At 41.1% G+C, this 18,516-nt stretch overlaps 1 protein-coding gene across 1 annotated transcript in view; it reads right to left on the bottom strand.

Moving 5' to 3' along the window:
• Window positions 1-242: 242 nt before the first annotated feature.
• LOC139382376 (cGMP-dependent 3',5'-cyclic phosphodiesterase-like) overlaps window positions 243-18,516 on the bottom strand; it is a 224,980-nt gene continuing 206,706 nt past the window's right edge. The window contains exons 21-30 of the mRNA XM_071126381.1: window positions 7,812-7,882; window positions 7,036-7,158; window positions 6,025-6,112; window positions 5,537-5,584; window positions 5,361-5,435; window positions 3,408-3,507; window positions 3,090-3,202; window positions 2,596-2,634; window positions 2,384-2,490; window positions 243-1,880 (exon numbers count right to left, since the gene is read on the bottom strand). Coding sequence (XP_070982482.1) covers window positions 1,631-1,880; window positions 2,384-2,490; window positions 2,596-2,634; window positions 3,090-3,202; window positions 3,408-3,507; window positions 5,361-5,435; window positions 5,537-5,584; window positions 6,025-6,112; window positions 7,036-7,158; window positions 7,812-7,882 — 1,014 coding nt within the window. The 3' untranslated portion in view covers window positions 243-1,630. The remainder of the gene's footprint in view (window positions 1,881-2,383; window positions 2,491-2,595; window positions 2,635-3,089; window positions 3,203-3,407; window positions 3,508-5,360; window positions 5,436-5,536; window positions 5,585-6,024; window positions 6,113-7,035; window positions 7,159-7,811; window positions 7,883-18,516) is intronic.

Genomic DNA, 18,516 nt, shown 5'->3' with positions numbered 1-18,516 from the left:
TTGTTGGTGGTTGTTGGTTGGTGGTGGTTGTTGTTGGTGGGTGGTGGTTGTTGGTGGTGGTGGGTGTCAGTGGTGGTTGTTGTTGTTGGTTGTTGTTGTTGGTTGTTGTTGGTGGTGGTGGTTGGTAGTGGTTGTTGTTGGTTGTTGGTGGTGGTGGTTGTTGTTGGTGATTGTTGGGTGGTGTTGGTTGTTGGTGGTGGGTGGTTGTTGTTGGTGGTGGTTGTTGAGGGTGGTGGTGGTGTTTGTTGGTGGATGGTTGTTGTTTTTGGTGGTTGTTGGTGGTGGTGGTTGTTGGTGGTTGGTAGGTGGTGTTGGTTGTTGGTGGTTGGTAGGTGGTGGTGGTTGTTGGTGGTTGGTAGGTGGTGGTGGTTGTTGGTGGTGGTTGGTTGTTATTGGTGGTTGTTGGTGGTGGTTGGTTGTTGTTGGTGGTGGTTGGTGTTGGTGGTTGTTGGTGGTGGTTTTTGTTGGTTGTTGTTGTTAGTTGGTTTTGGTGGTTGTTGTTGTTGATGGTGGTTGTTGTTCTTTGGTGGTGGTTGTTGGTGGTTGTTGGTGGTTGGTTGGTTGTTGGTGGTTGGTTGGTTGTTGTTGGTGGTGGTTGTTGTTGGTGGTGGTGGTGGTGTTTGTTGTTAGTGGATGTGGTGTTTGTTGGTGGTTGTTGTTGTTGATGGTGGTTGTTGTTCTTTGGTGGTGGTTGTTGGTTGTTGTTGTTGGTGGTGGTTGTAGTGGTGGTGGTTGTTGTTGTTGGTGGGTGGTGGTTATTTTTGTTGGTTGTTGTTGTTGGTGGTGGTGTGTGTGTGTGTGTGATTTTAGCTAATGAAGATGGCACTGACCAGTGATCAGTGACTGTCAAACTGTCCCCATCTCCAAAAGATGGAACTTACACTCACATTACCTGACACACTGCAGATACAGTTCCCTCAATAACCACCGGGCATCATATGGCCATGAATTAGCTCCATATATACTAACAAATACAATAATTGGCAAACTAGAGACTTACATGATGCCTAAGAGATGACAAATAAATTCAATACTGGCTGAGATAAAGGGAGAAACACACGTGGTGTAGGCTACATACAGCATACATAAGCAGTCGTATGAGTGACATAGCAGCTGATCAGGGTTTGTGTGGGCTGGTGGGAAGGATTCTGATGATCTTAAATCAACATAAACCAACAGATTCCTTAACTGTCCTTTGTACTACACAGCTTTCTGTTAACTAAGAAAGGTATGTGTTATTACATGGGTATTGACCTGTTAGGTGTCTGGGAGCCTGTGTGTGAAACATAAACTCAGAACAAAATGAACGGTGACCTTCGTTATGAAAATGATCATTTCCAGAGTCAACACGACTCTCTGCTTTCTTCACAGGAGTTCAGTCACATTTAGCATCTGCAGGAATCGTCTGAATTGACTAGTCAGAATCAACTCCTGTCAAATGATTCATCTGAATTGTCCCTCCTGAGTTCACTCCATCTTGCTCAGCCTCAGAGATTGAAAGCTGTCAATCAAATGTCAAACTGTCTCAAAGTCTCGCCCTCTCTGCCTGAGGACATAAAAAGGAAATAGTTTCCTTATGTTTCTATTGGCCTAGAGATACCACTGGCTCCCCTCCCATTGGTTGGTGTGTTCACTGGCCCCTCCCCCCAACCACATCATCCAGGCAACCGTTGAGGCAGTGGGTGTCATCGCAGTGGCTGTCATCTCCCAGCGCACCCTGGGATTGCAGCAGCTCATACTCTTCATCCAGGAAGTCGAGGCTATTGTTGCTAGGCAACCCACGGACGGTGAACTTATGGGAGACTTTTGTCCACTGCACTCGATTGGTCGCTACACGCTCATACAGCTCTGATGCCCCTGGTAACAGCTCTGACAGCAGCCTATCAGGGGACAGGGGTGGGGGACACAACATTAGGTGGTGCAAGTGCTGTGGGTCAGTAGTGATAAACGCTGTGTTGTGATTTGTTCAGTAGTGATAAACGCTGTGTTGTGATTTGTTCAGTGGTGATAAACGCTGTGTTGTGATTTGTTCAGTAGTGATAAAAGCTGTGTTGTGATTTGTTCAGTGGTGATAAATGCTGTGTTGTGATTTGTTCAGTAGTGATACACGCTGTGTTGCGATTTGTTCAGTAGTGATAAACGCTGTGTTGCGATTTGTTTAGTAGTGATAAACGCTGTGTTGCGATTTGTTCAGTAGTGATAAACGCTGTGTTGCGATTTGTTTAGTAGTGATAAACGCTGTGTTGTGATTTGTTCAGTAGTGATAAACGCTGTGTTGTGATTTGTTCAGTAGTGATAAACGCTGTGTTGCGATTTGTTCAGTAGTGATAAACGCTGTGTTGTGATTTGTTCAGTAGTGATAAACGCTCTGATTCACTCTTACTTGTAGATGGGCATGGCGATGTGTTCCATGAAGCTGATCTGTAGCTCTGGGATGTAGGCCTTCTCTCTGTCCATCATCTCACTGGGACGATTCCCCATCGCCTTCTCCTGCACACACAAGTAAGTTACACACATCAGATACACCCCCACACCCACCTCCCAACACACATACACACACATATACAGTGCAGTAATAAAGTGCAGCACACATACCAGATCCCCCTGGGAGAAGAACTCTTTATAGATCAGCTCCTGAATACACAGAGGAGAGAAAGAGGTTTAGGGTCAAAGGTTAACTAGGGTCTGAGGTTAGAGTTGAGGTTAGGGTTAGGGTTGAACCGGGATGTGGACATGAAGCTAGGGTTAGGGTTGTGGTTGAGGCGAGAGTTATGGTTAGCATTAGATTTAGGGTTGAGTCTAGGTTTAGCGTTAGCTTTAAGGTTGAAGGTTAGCATTAACTTTAGAGTTGAGGCTAGGGTTAGCATTAGCTTTAGGTTGGAGGCTAAGTTTAGCATTAGCTTTAGGATTGAGGCTACAGTTAGCATTTGCTTTAGGATGGAGGCTAGGGTTAGCATTAGCTTTAGTGTTGAGGCTAGGGTTAGCATTAGCTTTAGGGTTGAGGGTTAGCATTAGCTTTAGGATTGAGGTTAGGGTTAGCATTAGCTTTAGAGTTGAGTCTAGGGTTAGTAGACTTTAGGGTTCCTCACAGCGATCTTGCGGGTGGTCTTCCAGCCCTTGGTTTGGTCCGACAGGTCGCATGAGGTCATCAGCAGGCACAGCAGCAGAGAACGGTGGGTCTGATTCCTGGGGTTGTAGCCAGCTAGCACACACACACGTATACAAACGGAAAGGGAGAGAAAATGAAATACTATTATACTCACACACACACACACACACACACACACACACACACACACACGCGCGCGCACACACGCACACACGCACACACACCCACGCACACATACCCACGCACACCCACCCACGCACGCACACACACACACACACACACACACACACTGCCTTACCGTCAGCCATCCTTTGCAGGTCGGGGAAGATGCGGAGGTGGTGAGCCAGGTCAGTGGCCAGGATAATATCCCTCATCAGGTCCAACATCCTCTGGTAGTCCTGACAACCACACACACACAACCTATAACACTCCTGGGTGTCCTGTTAACACACAACATACGAGCGGTAACAGTCCTGGGTACGAGCGGTAACGGTCCTGGGTACGAGCGGTAACGGTCCTGGGTACGAGCGGTAACGGTCCTGGGTACGAGCGGTAACGGTCCTGGGTACGAGCGGTAACGGTCCTGGGTACGAGCGGTAACGGTCCTGGGTACGAGCGGTAACGGTCCTGGGTACGAGCGGTAACGGTCCTGGGTACGAGCGGTAACGGTCCTGGGTACGAGCGGTAACGGTCCTGGGTACGAGCAGTAACGGTCCTGGGTACGAGCGGTAACGGTCCTGGGTACGAGCGGTAACGGTCCTGGGTATGAGCGGTAACGGTCCTGGGTACGAGCGGTAACGGTCCTGGGTACGAGCGGTAACGGTCCTGGGTAACAGTCCTGGGTACGAGCGGTAACAGTCCTGGGTAACAGTCCTGGGTACGAGCGGTAACGGTCCTGGGTACGAGCGGTAACGGTCCTGGGTACGAGCGGTAACGGTCCTGGGTAACAGTCCTGGGTACGAGCGGTAACAGTCTTGGGTAACAGTCCTGGGTACGAGCGGTAACAGTCCTGGGTAACGGTCCTGGGTACGAGCGGTAACAGTCCTGGGTACGAGTGGTAACGGTCCACGGTACGATAGGTAACAGTCCTGGGTACGAGCGGTAACAGTCCTGGGTAAGAGCGGTAACGGTCCTGGGTACGAGCGGTAACAGTCCTGGGTAACAGTCCTGGGTACGAGCGGTATCAGTCCTGGGTAACAGTCCTGGGTACGAGCGGTAACGGTCCTGGGTACGAGCGGTAACGGTCCTGGGTACGAGCGGTAGCGGTCCTGGGTACGAGTGGTAACAGTCCTGGGTACGAGCGGTAACAGTCCTGGGTACGAGCGGTAACGGTCCTGGGTACGAGCGGTAACGGTCCTGGGTAACAGTCCTGGGTACGAGTGGTAACAGTCCTGGGTGTCCTCACTGTAAAGGGGTTACGGTGAATTTGACAGTATCTCACAGGCAGCTCAGTGGAAAGTAAAATTCTATATTTCATATTACAGTATACAAACTGTAAAATAAATGCGGTGTTAAAGCAAGTACTGTGTAATGAAGTAAATGCTGCCGCAATCAGAATGAATGTGACGAAATTCATTGTATTTCACAGCATTGTACTGTAATTATAAGGGAAATGGTGCAAGCCGATTGGCTGACAGGTAAAGTGTTTACACGTGACGGTATACTAAATGAATATTTGGTGTTTTATATCACCTGCAGTTCTAAAAGGCCTTAACAAAGGCTTCCAAACTGGCAGACCAAAAGGACATGGTAAAACAAGCATTTAACATTCCAGACTTACTGCCACTACAATCTGTCCCCGATACAGTTTAGATTGATATGTCAATAGGCCAGCAACAACAATACCATATGCCAACTAGTGGTCAAAATGTTTTTTTTTTGGTGCTCCAAAGATTCGGTACGGTACTGTATTCTGTAGGATAGAATTACAGTACCATTCGAAATACAGCAATTATTTTCCCCGCCAACACAACATTTTCCCACAATGCAGCATCATTTACAGTATTTTACTGTTGATTATACCCAGAATTACCATATACATTCATTTTCCATTACAGTGCTGTTAACACAACACACACACACACACACACACACACACCACACACACACACACACACCACACACACACACACACACACACACACACACACACACACACACACACACACACACACACACACCCTATAAAAGTCCTGGGCGTCCTGGGTCAAGAGACAATCAGTGTGGGATCCCAGACTGGAGAGAAACAAACCTTTCTGGAGAACTTGTCGAAGATGTTGCAGCCGTGGGTGTTCAGAATGGCTATGGCTTGGGCAAAGTGGTGTCGCTGTGGAAACAGCACTGGTTACTGGTTACTATGGGGTAGGAGGTTGAAGGCTGGCCACTAGATGTCACTATAGTCCCATAGATGTGTGTGTGTCTACTTACCTCCATCACAGAGCCCTCTGAGCTGTAGAGGGCAGCCAGGACAGATTGCTGTAGAGGAAGAAGACAGAACACGTTGTTCCATAGATAGACCTGCTCTCTATGCTGCTGTAATTACTGAAGTGTACTACCCTTGTCTAACCACAGTCTTTCCCTGAGTTTTCCTACTGTGTGTTTGACCGGTGCTATACCTGCGTGTGTGTGTGTGTTTGAGGGGTCTTACCAAAGCTGCGCCTTCATGTATGTGTGCATTTGAGAGTGTGTGTGTGTGTGTGTTGTGTTAGCAGGACACCCAATAATGTTATAGGTTGTGTGTGTGTGTGTGTGAGGTGTCTTACCAAAGCTGTGCCTTCATGTATGCATTTGAGTGTGTGTGTGTGAGGTGTCTAACCAAAGCTGTGCCTTCATGTATGCATTTGAGTGTGTGTGTGTGTGTGTGTTAACAGGACACCCAAGACTGTTATAGGTTGTGTGTGTGTGAGGTGTCTTACCGAGGCCACTTGAAAGGAGTTGTTAGTCCCACGGTGGTCCAGGTCATGACACATACAGGAGACAAAGAGAGCAAAGATCTCTATATTCCTACAGACAGGGATGGAGGGAGGGGTAGGAGGTTAGACTGTAGGGTGCAGGGGTGTAAAGTGTAGTGTGTATGGTTATAGGGTGTATGTAGATTATAGGATAAAGAGTGCCAGGGTTTCTACTAGCTCGAGGTAGTCGGCGTTTCAGAGCAGGTAGGGTGTTTTGTGTAGGGTTAGGGTAGATAGTGTAGTATATAGGGTTAGGGTATAGGGTAGATGGTGTAGTATATAGGGTTAGGGTATAGGGTAGATGGTGTAGTATATAGGGTTAGGGTATAGGGTAGATGGTGTAGTATATAGGGTTAGGGTATAGGGTAGATGGTGTAGTATATAGGGTTAGGGTATAGGGTAGATGGTGTAGTATATAGGTATAGGGTAGATGGTGTGGTATATAGGGTTAGGGTATAGGGTAGATGGTGTAGTATATAGGGTTAGGGTATAGGGTAGATGGTGTAGTATATAGGGTTAGGGTATAGGGTAGATAGTGTAGTATATAGGTATAGGGTAGATGGTGTGGTATATAGGGTTAGGGTATAGGGTAGATGGTGTAGTATATAGGGTTAGGGTATAGGGTAGATGGTGTAGTATATAGGGTTAGGGTATAGGGTAGATAGTGTAGTATATAGGGTTAGGGTATAGGGTAGATGGTTTAGTATATAGGGTTAGGGTATAGGGAAGATAGTGTAGTATATAGGGTTAGGGTATAGGGTAGGTAGTGTGGTATATAGGGTTAGGGTATAGGGTAGATAGTGTGGTATATAGAGTTATGGTTTAGTATATAGGGTTAGGGTATAGGGAAGATAGTGTAGTATATGGAGTTAGGGTATAGGGTAAATAGTGTAGTATATAGGGTTAGGGTATAGGGTAGATGGTGTAGTATATAGGGTTAGGGTATAGGGTAGATAGTGTGGTATGTCTACTTACTCCAGGTAGTTGGCCAGGCCCAGGTTCTTGTAGAGGAGATAACAGAAGTGAGAGACCGAGAACGCGTGAGTCCAGTTGTGATAGGGAGGATCTCTGTAACCCTTCTTCACCATCAGACAGAACCTGCAACCAATGACAACCGCACAATCTATCACCACTTCATCAAAATAGCAACATCGAGAGAGAGGTAGAGGTAGAGGTAGAGAGAGAGAGAGAGAGAGAGAGAGAGAGAGAGAGAGAGAGAGAGAGAGAGAGAGAGAGAGAGAGAGAGAGAGAGAGAGAGAGAGAGAGAGAGAGAGAGAGAGAGAGAGAGAGAGAGAGAGAGAGAGAGAGAGAGAGAGAGAGAGAGAGAGAGAGAGAGAGAGAGAGAGAGAGAGAGAGAGAGAGAGAGAGAGAGAGAGAGAGAGGTAAAGAGAGAAATTCTGGGTGAAATTCCAGTGTCCCATCACAGCAGCAAGATTTGTGACCTGTTGCCACAAGAAAAGGGCAACCAGTGAAGAACAAACACCATTGTAAATACAACCCATATTTATGCTTATTGATTTTCCCTTGTGTACTTTAACTATTTGTACATTGTTACAACACTGTATATATATATGATATGACATTTGTTATGTCTTTATTGTTTTGAAACTTCTGTAGGTGTAATGTTTACTGTTAATTTTTATTGTTTATTTCACTTTTGTATATTATCTACCTCACTTGCTTTTTGCAATGTTAACACGTTTCCCATGCCAATAAAGCCCCTTGAATTGAATTGAGAGAGAGAAATATACCTGGCCAGAGTGTGCAGGTCAATCTTATAGGTGTTGATAAAGCCCATGTCCTCAAACATACTCAGGATACCCTGGAGAGACAGGAGAGATAGAAATTAGACACAGGAGAGATAGATATTAGACACAGGAGAGACAGATATTAGACACAGGAGAGACAGATATTAGACACAGGAGAGATCGATATTAGATACAGGAGAGACAGATATTAGACACAGGAGAGACATATATTAGACACAGGAGAGATAGATATTAGACACAGGAGAGACAGATATTAGACACAGGAGAGATAGATATTAGACGCAGGAGAGACAGATATTAGACACAGGAGAGACAGATATTAGACGCAGGAGAGACAGATATTAGACGCAGGAGAGACAGATATTAGACACAGGAGAGACAGATATTAGACGCAGGAGAGATAGATATTAGACGCAGGAGAGACAGATATTAGACACAGGAGAGACAGATATTAGACGCAGGAGAGAGATATTAGACGCAGGAGAGATAGATATTAGACGCAGGAGAGATAGATATTAGACGCAGGAGAGATAGATATTAGACGCAGGAGAGATAGATATTAGACGCAAGAGAGACAGATATTAGACGCAGGAGAGACAGATATTAGACGCAGGAGAGATAGATATTAGACGCAGGAGAGATAGATATTAGAAGCAGGAGAGATAGATATTAGACACAGGAGAGACAGATATTAGACACAGGAGAGATAGATATTAGACACAGGAGAGACAGATATTAGACACAGGAGAGATATATATTAGACGCAGGAGAGACAGATATTAGACACAGGAGAGACAGATATTAGACGCAGGAGAGATAGATATTAGACGCAGTACAGCAGTCTGGCTGAATACTCATGAATACTCCCCATATTTACTCTTAGTGGTCAAAACTGTGTGGAGCTGCAGGTAGTCTAGTAGTTAGAGCATTGGGCCAATAACCGAAAGGTTGCTGGATGGAATCCCTGAGCTGACAAGGTAAAAATATGTTGTTCTGCCCCTGATTAAGACAGTTAACCCACTGTTCCCCGGGCGCCGTGGATGTTGATTAAGGCAAACCCTCACCTCTCTGATTCAGAGGGGTTGGGTTAAATGTGGAAGACACATTTCAGTTGAATACATTGTTGACTGACTAGGTTTTCCCTTTATTCCAAGGAAGATTGTTGGATGTGCACATAGAGATGGAAAGAGGTCTTATCTTTGTGTCTGTAACCATTATGGGATCTGTGACAGCATCGGTGATTGGTGATTTACCAAATTGGTGATTTACCGCCACGTGTAGTGTTGAAATGCTGAACAAAATAATGTGTCATTGATTTGTTGTGGCCACTAGATGGTGCTAGTTCAGCCATTTACAAACCTACTTGAAGAAGAAGTGAATAGTCTCATTATCTGATTGCTCCCAACACATAGGAATCCCCGCCCAGTTGACAACTTTATAATAGTAGAAGCCCTCAATGGCGATGTCCATGAGTCCTCTATCGATCCATTAATCCTGCACATTGTAAATATGGTACTGGAACTGACCCTGAATCCTGGCTTAGGAAGGCCACCATTTTCCATCAAGATTGAACTGCCAAAGGGGGAGGAGTTGCAATCTACTGCAGAGATAGCCTGCAAAGTTCTGTCATACTTTCCAGGTCTATGCCCAAACAGTTCGAGATTCTAATTTTAAAAATGAATCTCTCCAGAAATAAGTCTCTCACTGTTGCCGCCTGTTACAGACCCCCTCAGCTCCCAGCTGTGCCCTAGACACCATATGTGAATTGATTTCCCCCCATATATCTAGATGCCCTCAATCTCACACAAATTATGACTGCCCCCGACCAGCACAAAAACATTCTGTGGCGTACTGCACAAGCATCGAATAGTCGCCACGATATGCAACTTTTCAGGGAAGTCAGGAACCAATACACATAGTCCGTTAGGAAAGCAAACGCCAGCTTTTTCTAAAAGAAATTTGCATCCTGCAGCACTAATTCCAAAAAGTTTTGGGACACTGTAAAGTCCATGGAGAATAAGAGCACCTCCTCCCAGCTGCCCACTGCACTGTGGCTAGGAAACACTGTCACCAACGATAAATCCACGATAATCGAGAATTTCAATAAGCATTTCTCTACGGCTGGCCATGATTTCCTGCTGGCTACCCCAACCCCATCCAACAGCTCCGCCCCCCCCCCCCCTCGCAGCTACTTGCCCAAGCCTCCCCAGCTTCTCCTTCACACAAATCCAGATTCCAGATGTTCTGAAAGAGCTGCAAAACCTAGACCTGTACATATCAGCTGGGCTAGACAATCTGGACCCTCTCTTTCTAAAATTATCCACCGCCATTGTTGCAACCCCTATTACAAGTGTGTTCAACCTCTCTTTCGTATCGTCTGAGATTCCTAAAGATTGGAAAGCTGCTGCGGTCATCCCCCTCTTCAAAGGGGGTGACACTCTAGACCCAAACTTTTACAGACCTATATCCATCCTGCCCTGCCTTTCCAAAATCTTCAAAAGCCAAGTTAACAAACAGATCACTGACCATTTCGAATCCCACCGTACCTTCTCCGCTGTGCAATCCAGTTTCCTGGTCACGGGTGCACCTCAGCCATGCTCAAGGTACTAAACGATATCATAACCGCCATCGATAAAAGACAGTACTGTGCAGCCGTCTTCATCAACCTAGCCAAGGCTTTCGACTCTGTCAATCACCGTATTCTTATCGGCAGTCTCAACAGACTTGACTGCCTCGCCTGGTTCACCAACTACTTCTCAGATAGGGTGTCAAATCGGAGGGCCTGTTGTCCGGACCTCTGGCAGTCTCTATGGGGGTGCCTCAGGGTTCAATTCTCGGGCCGACCCTTTTCTCTGTATATATATCAAAGATGTCGCTCTTGCTGCGGTTGATTCCTTGATCCACTTCACCATTCTGTATACCTCTGGCCCTTCTTTGGACACTGTGTTAATAATTATTTACTAACCTCCAAACAAGCTTCAATGCCATATAACACTCATTCCGTGGGCTCCAACTGCTCCTAAACACTAGTTAAACTAAATGCATGCTCTTCAACCGATCGCTGCCTGCACCTGACTGCCTGACTAGCATCACTACTCTGGAAGGTTCTGACTTAGAATATGTGGACAACTACAAATACTTAGGTGTCTGGCTAGCCTGTAAACTCTCCTTCCAGACTCACATTAAGCATCTCCAATCCAACATTAAATCTAGACTCGGCTTCCTATTTCACAACACTCACGTTGACAAACATACCCTCGTAAAACTGACCATCCTGCCGATCCTCAACTTCGGCGATGTCATTTACAAAATAGCCTCCAACACTCTACTCAGCAAACTGGATGCAGTCTATCACAGTGCCATCCGTTTTGTCACCAAAGCCCCATATACCACCCACCACTGTGACCTGTATGCTCTCGTTGGCTGGCCCTCACTTCATATTCGTCGCCAGACTTATTGGCTCCAGGTCATCTATAAGTCTTTGCTAGGTAAAGCTCCGCCTTATCTTAGCTCACTGGTCACCATAGCAGCACCCACCCGTAGCACACGTTTCAGCAGGTATATCTCACTGGTCACCCCCAAAGCCAATTCCACATTTGGCCGCCTTTCCTTCCAGGTCTCTGTTGCCAATGACTGGAACAAATTTTGCAAAAATCGCTGAAGTTGGAGACATATCTCCCTCACTAACTTTAAGCAGCAGCTATCTGAGCAGCTCATCGATCTCTGCAGATGTACGTAGCCCATCCGTAAATAGCCCATCCAAATTCCTACCTCATCCCCATATTGGTTTTATTTACTTTTTTGCACTTTTGCACACCAGTATTTCTACTTGCACATCATCATCTGCACATCTATCACTCCAGTGTTCATTTGCTAAATTGTAATTACTTCGCTACTATGGCCTATTTATTGCCTTACCTCCTTATTCCATTTGCACACACTGTATATAGATTTTTCTATTGTAATTGATTGTACTTTTGTTTATCCCATGTGTAACTCTGTGTTGTTGTTTTTGTCGCACTGCTTTGCTTTATCTTGGCCAAGTCACAGTTGTAAATGAGAACCTGTTCTCAACTGGCCTACCTGGTTAAATAAAAGAGAAATAAAAATATATAGTGTGTTTATTTTATCATGATCTTCTTCTTTCTTATTTTTATATCTATTGTGTTTTTCATCTACCTTGTTATTTTTAGGACTACATTGTTATTGGTTACTGCATTGTTGAATCTGAAATTGAAACTATACATCTCTATGGATGATACATCTCTAATGAAACCATACATCTCTATGGAAACCATACATCTCTATGGATACTATACATCTCTATGGAAACTATACATCTCTATGGATACTATACATCTCTATGGATGATACATCTCTATGGATACTATACATCTCTATGGATGATACATCTCTATGGATACTATACATCTCTATGGATACTATACATCTCTATGGATACTATACATCTCTATGGAAACTATACATCTCTATGGATGATATATCTCTATGGATACTATACATCTCTATGGAAACTATACATCTCTATGGATGATACATCTCTATGGATGATATATCTCTATGGATACTATACCTCTCTATGGATGATACATCTCTATGGATGATACATCTCTATGGATACTATACCTCTCTATGGATGATACATCTCTATGGATACTATACATCTCTATGGATGATACAGCTCTATGGATACTATACATCTCTATGGATGATACATCTCTATGGATACTTTACATCTCTATGGATACTATACATCTCTATGGATGATACATCTCTATGGATACTTTACATCTCTATGGATACTTTACATCTCTATGGATACTATACCTCTCTATGGATGATACATCTCTATGGATACTATACCTCTCTATGGATGATACATCTCTATGGATACTATACCTCTCTATGGATGATACATCTCTATGGATACTATACATCTCTGGATGATACATCTCTATGGATACTATACATCTCTATGGATGATACATCTCTATGGAAACTATACATCTCTATGGATACTATACATCTCTATGGATACTATACATCTCTATGGATACTATACCTCTCTATGGATGATACATCTCTATGGATACTATACATCTCTATGGATGATACATCTCTATGGATACTGTACATCTCTATGGATACTATACATCTCTATGGATGATACATCTCTATGGATGATACATCTCTATGGATACTATACATCTCTATGGATACTATACATCTCTATGGATACTGTACATCTCTATGGATGATACATCTCTATGGATACTGTACATCTCTATGGATACTATACATCTCTATGGATGATACATCTCTATGGATACTATACATCTCTATGGATACTGTACATCTCTATGGATACTATACATCTCTATGGATACTATACATCTCTATGGATACTGTACATCTCTATGGATACTATATCTCTATGGATACATCTCTATGGATACTATACATCTCTATGGATGATACATCTCTATGGATACTATACATCTCTATGGATACTATACATCTCTATGGATACTATACATCTCTATGGATACTACACATCTCTATGGATGATACATCTCTTTGGATACTATACATCTCTATGGATACTATACATCTCTATGGATACTATACATCTCTATGGATGATACATCTCTATGGATACTATACATCTCTATGGATACTATACATCTCTATGGATACTATACATCTATATGGATACATCTCTATGGATACTATACATCTCTATGGATACTATACATCTCTATGGATACTATACATCTCTATGGATACATCTCTATGGATACTATACATCTCTATGGATACTATACATCTCTATGGATACTATACATCTCTATGGATACTATACATCTCTATCGATACTATACATCTCTATGGATACTATACATCTCTATGGATACTATACATCTCTATGGATACTGTACATCTCTATGGAAACTATACATCTCTGGATGATACATCTCTATGGATACTATACATCTCTATGGATACTATATCTCTATGGATACATCTCTATGGATACTATACATCTCTATGGATACTATACATCTCTATGGATACTATACATCTCTATGGATACTGTACATCTCTATGGAAACTATACATCTCTGGATGATACATCTCTATGGATACTATACATCTCTATCGATACTATACATCTCTATGGATACTATACATCTCTATGGATACTATACATCTCTATGGATACTATACATCTCTATGGATACTATACATCTCTATGGATACTATACATCTCTATGGATGATACATCTCTATGGATGATACATCTCTATGGATACTATACATCTCTATGGATACTATACATCTCTATGGATGATACATCTCTATGGATACTATACATCTCTATGGATACTATACATCTCTATGGATGATACATCTCTATGGATACTATACATCTCTATGGATACTATACATCTCTATGGATACTATACATCTCTATGGATGATACATCTCTATGGAAACTATACATCTCTGGATGATACATCTCTATGGATACTATACATCTCTATCGATACTATACATCTCTATCGATACTATACATCTCTATGTTTACTATACATCTCTATGGATGATACATCTCTATGGATACTATACATCTCTATGGATGATACATCTCTATGGATACTATACATCTCTATGGATACTATACATCTCTATGGATACTATACATCTCTATGGATGATACATCTCTATGGATACTATACATCTCTATGGATACTATACATCTCTATGGATACTATACATCTCTATGGATGATACATCTCTATGGAAACTATACATCTCTGGATGATACATCTCTATGGATACTATACATCTCTATCGATACTATACATCTCTATGGATACTATACATCTCTATTGATACTATACATCTCCATGGATGCTATACATCTCTATGGATACTATACATCTCTATGGATACTATACATCTCTATGGATACTATACATCTCTATGGATACTATACATCTCTATGGATGATACATCTCTATGGATACTATACATCTCTATGGATACTATACATCTCTATGGATACTATACATCTCTATGGATGATACATCTCTATGGATGATACATCTCTATGGATGATACATCTCTATGGATGATACATCTCTATGGATACTATACATCTCTATGGATACTATACATCTCTATGGATACTATACATCTCTATGGATGATACATCTCTATGGATACTATACATCTCTATGGATACTATACATCTCTATGGATACTATACATCTCTATGGATGATACATCTCTATGGATACTATACATCTCTATGGATACTATACATCTCTATGGATACTATACATCTCTATGGATACTATACATCTCTATGGATGATACATCTCTATGGATACTATACATCTCTATGGATACTATACATCTCTATGGATGATACATCTCTATGGAAACTATACATCTCTGGATGATACATCTCTATGGATACTATACATCTCTATCGATACTATACATCTCTATGGATACTATACATCTCTATGGATACTATACATCTCCATGGATACTATACATCTCTATGGATACTATACATCTCTATGGATGCTATACATCTCTATCGATACTATACATCTCTATGGATACTATACATCTCTATGGATACTATACATCTCTATCGATACTATACATCTCTATGGATACTATACATCTCTATAGATACTATACATCTCTATGGATACTATACATCTCTATGGATACTATACATCTCTATGGATACTATACATCTCTATGGATACTATACATCTCTATGGATACTATACATCTCTATGGATACATCTCTATGGATACTATACATCTCTATGGATACTATACATCTCTATGGATACTATACATCTCTATGGATACTATACATCTCTATGGATACTATACATCTCTATGGATACTATACATCTCTATGGATACTATACATATCTATGGATACTATACATCTCTATGGATAATATACATCTCTATGGATACATCTCTATGGATACTATACATCTCTATTGATACTATACATCTCCATGGATGCTATACATCTCTATGGATACTATACATCTCTATGGATACTGTACATCTCTATGGATACTGTACATCTCTATGGATACTATACATCTCTATGGATGATACATCTCTATGGATACTATACATCTCTATGGATACTATACATCTCTATGGATACTATACATCTCTATGGATACTATACATCTCTATGGATACTATACATCTCTATGGATACTATACATCTCTATGGATGATACATCTCTATGGATACTATACATCTCTATGGATGATACATCTCTATGGATACTATACATCTCTATGGATACTATACATCTCTATGGATACTATACCTCTCTATGGATACTATACATCTCTATGGATACTATACATCTCTATGGATGATACATCTCTATGGATACTATACATCTCTATGGATTCTATACATCTCTATGGATACTATACATCTCTATGGATGATACATCTCTATGGAAACTATACATCTCTGGATGATACATCTCTATGGATACTATACATCTCTATCGATACTATACATCTCTATGGATACTATACATCTCTATGGATACTATACATCTCTATGGATACTATACATCTCTATGGATACTATACATCTCTATGGATACTATACATCTCTATGGATACTATACATCTCTATGGATGATACATCTCTATGGATACTATACCTCTCTATGGATACTATACATCTCTATGGATACTATACATCTCTATGGATACTATACATCTCTATGGATACTATACATCTCTATCGATACTATACATCTCTATGGATACATCTCTATGGATACTATACATCTCTATGGATACTATACATCTCTATGGAAACTATACATCTCTAATGAAAGCATACATCTCTATGGATGCTATACATCTCTATGGATACTATACATCTCTATGGATACTATACATCTCTATGGATACTATACATCTCTATGGATACTATACATCTCTATGGATACTATACATCTCTATGGATACTATACATCTCTATGGATACTATACATCTCTTTGGATACTATACATCTCTATGGATACTATACCTCTCTATGGATACTATACCTCTCTATGGATACTGTAAATCTCTATGGATACTATATCTCTATGGATACATCTCTATGGATACTATACATCTCTATGGATGATACATCTCTATGGATACTATACCTCTCTATGGATACTATACCTCTCTATGGATACTATACATCTCTTTGGATACTATACATCTCTATGGATACTATACATCTCTATGGATACTATACATCTCTATGGATACTGTACATCTCTATGGATACTATATCTCTATGGATACATCTCTATGGATACTATACATCTCTATGGATACTGTACATCTCTATGGATACTGTACATCTCTATGGATACTGTACATCTCTATGGATACTGTACATCTCTATGGATACTGTACATCTCTATGGATACTATACATCTCTATGGATGATACATCTCTATGGATACTATACCTCTCTATGGATACTATACATCTCTATGGATACTATACATCTCTTTGGATACTATACATCTCTATGGATACTATACATCTCTATGGATACTATACATCTCTATGGATACTATATCTCTATGGATACATCTCTATGGATACTATACATCTCTATGGATACTATACATCTCTATGGATACTATACATCTCTATGGATACTATACCTCTCTATGGATACTATACCTCTCTATGGATACTATACATCTCTATGGATACTGTACATCTCTATGGATACTATACATCTCTATGGAAACCATACATCTCTATGGATACTATACATCTCTATGGATACTATACATCTCTATGGATACTATACATCTCTATGGATACTATACATCTCTATGGATACTATACATCTCTATGGATACTATACATCTCTATGGATGATACATCTCTTTGGATACTATACATCTCTATGGATACTATACATCTCTATGGATACTATACATCTCTATGGATACTATACATCTCTATGGATGATACATCTCTATGGAAACTATACATCTCTGGATGATACATCTCTATGGATACTATACATCTCTATGGATACTATACATCTCTATGGATACTATACATCTCTATGGATACTATCCATCTCCATGGATACTATACATCTCTATGGATACTATACATCTCTATGGATGCTATACATCTCTATCGATACTATACATCTCTATGGATACTATACATCTCTATGGATACTATACATCTCTATCGATACTATACATCTCTATGGATACTATACATCTCTATGGATACTATACATCTCTATGGATACTATACATCTCTATGGATACTATACATCTCTATGGATACTATACATCTCTATGGATGATACATCTCTATGGATACTATACATCTCTATGGATACTATACATCTCTATAGATACTATACATCACTATGGATACTATACATCTCTATGGATACTATACATCTCTATGGATACTATACATCTCTATGGATACTATACATCTCTATGGATACTATACATCTCTATGGATACATCTCTATGGATACTATACATCTCTATGGATACTATACATCTCTATGGATACTATACATCTCTATGGATACTA

This window comes from Oncorhynchus clarkii, chromosome 24 (genome assembly GCF_045791955.1).
Source record: "Oncorhynchus clarkii lewisi isolate Uvic-CL-2024 chromosome 24, UVic_Ocla_1.0, whole genome shotgun sequence".
Taxonomy (NCBI): domain Eukaryota; kingdom Metazoa; phylum Chordata; class Actinopteri; order Salmoniformes; family Salmonidae; genus Oncorhynchus; species Oncorhynchus clarkii.
The sequence above is the reverse complement of the archived record's forward strand: the minus strand, read 5'-3'. Positions and strand labels throughout refer to the sequence as shown.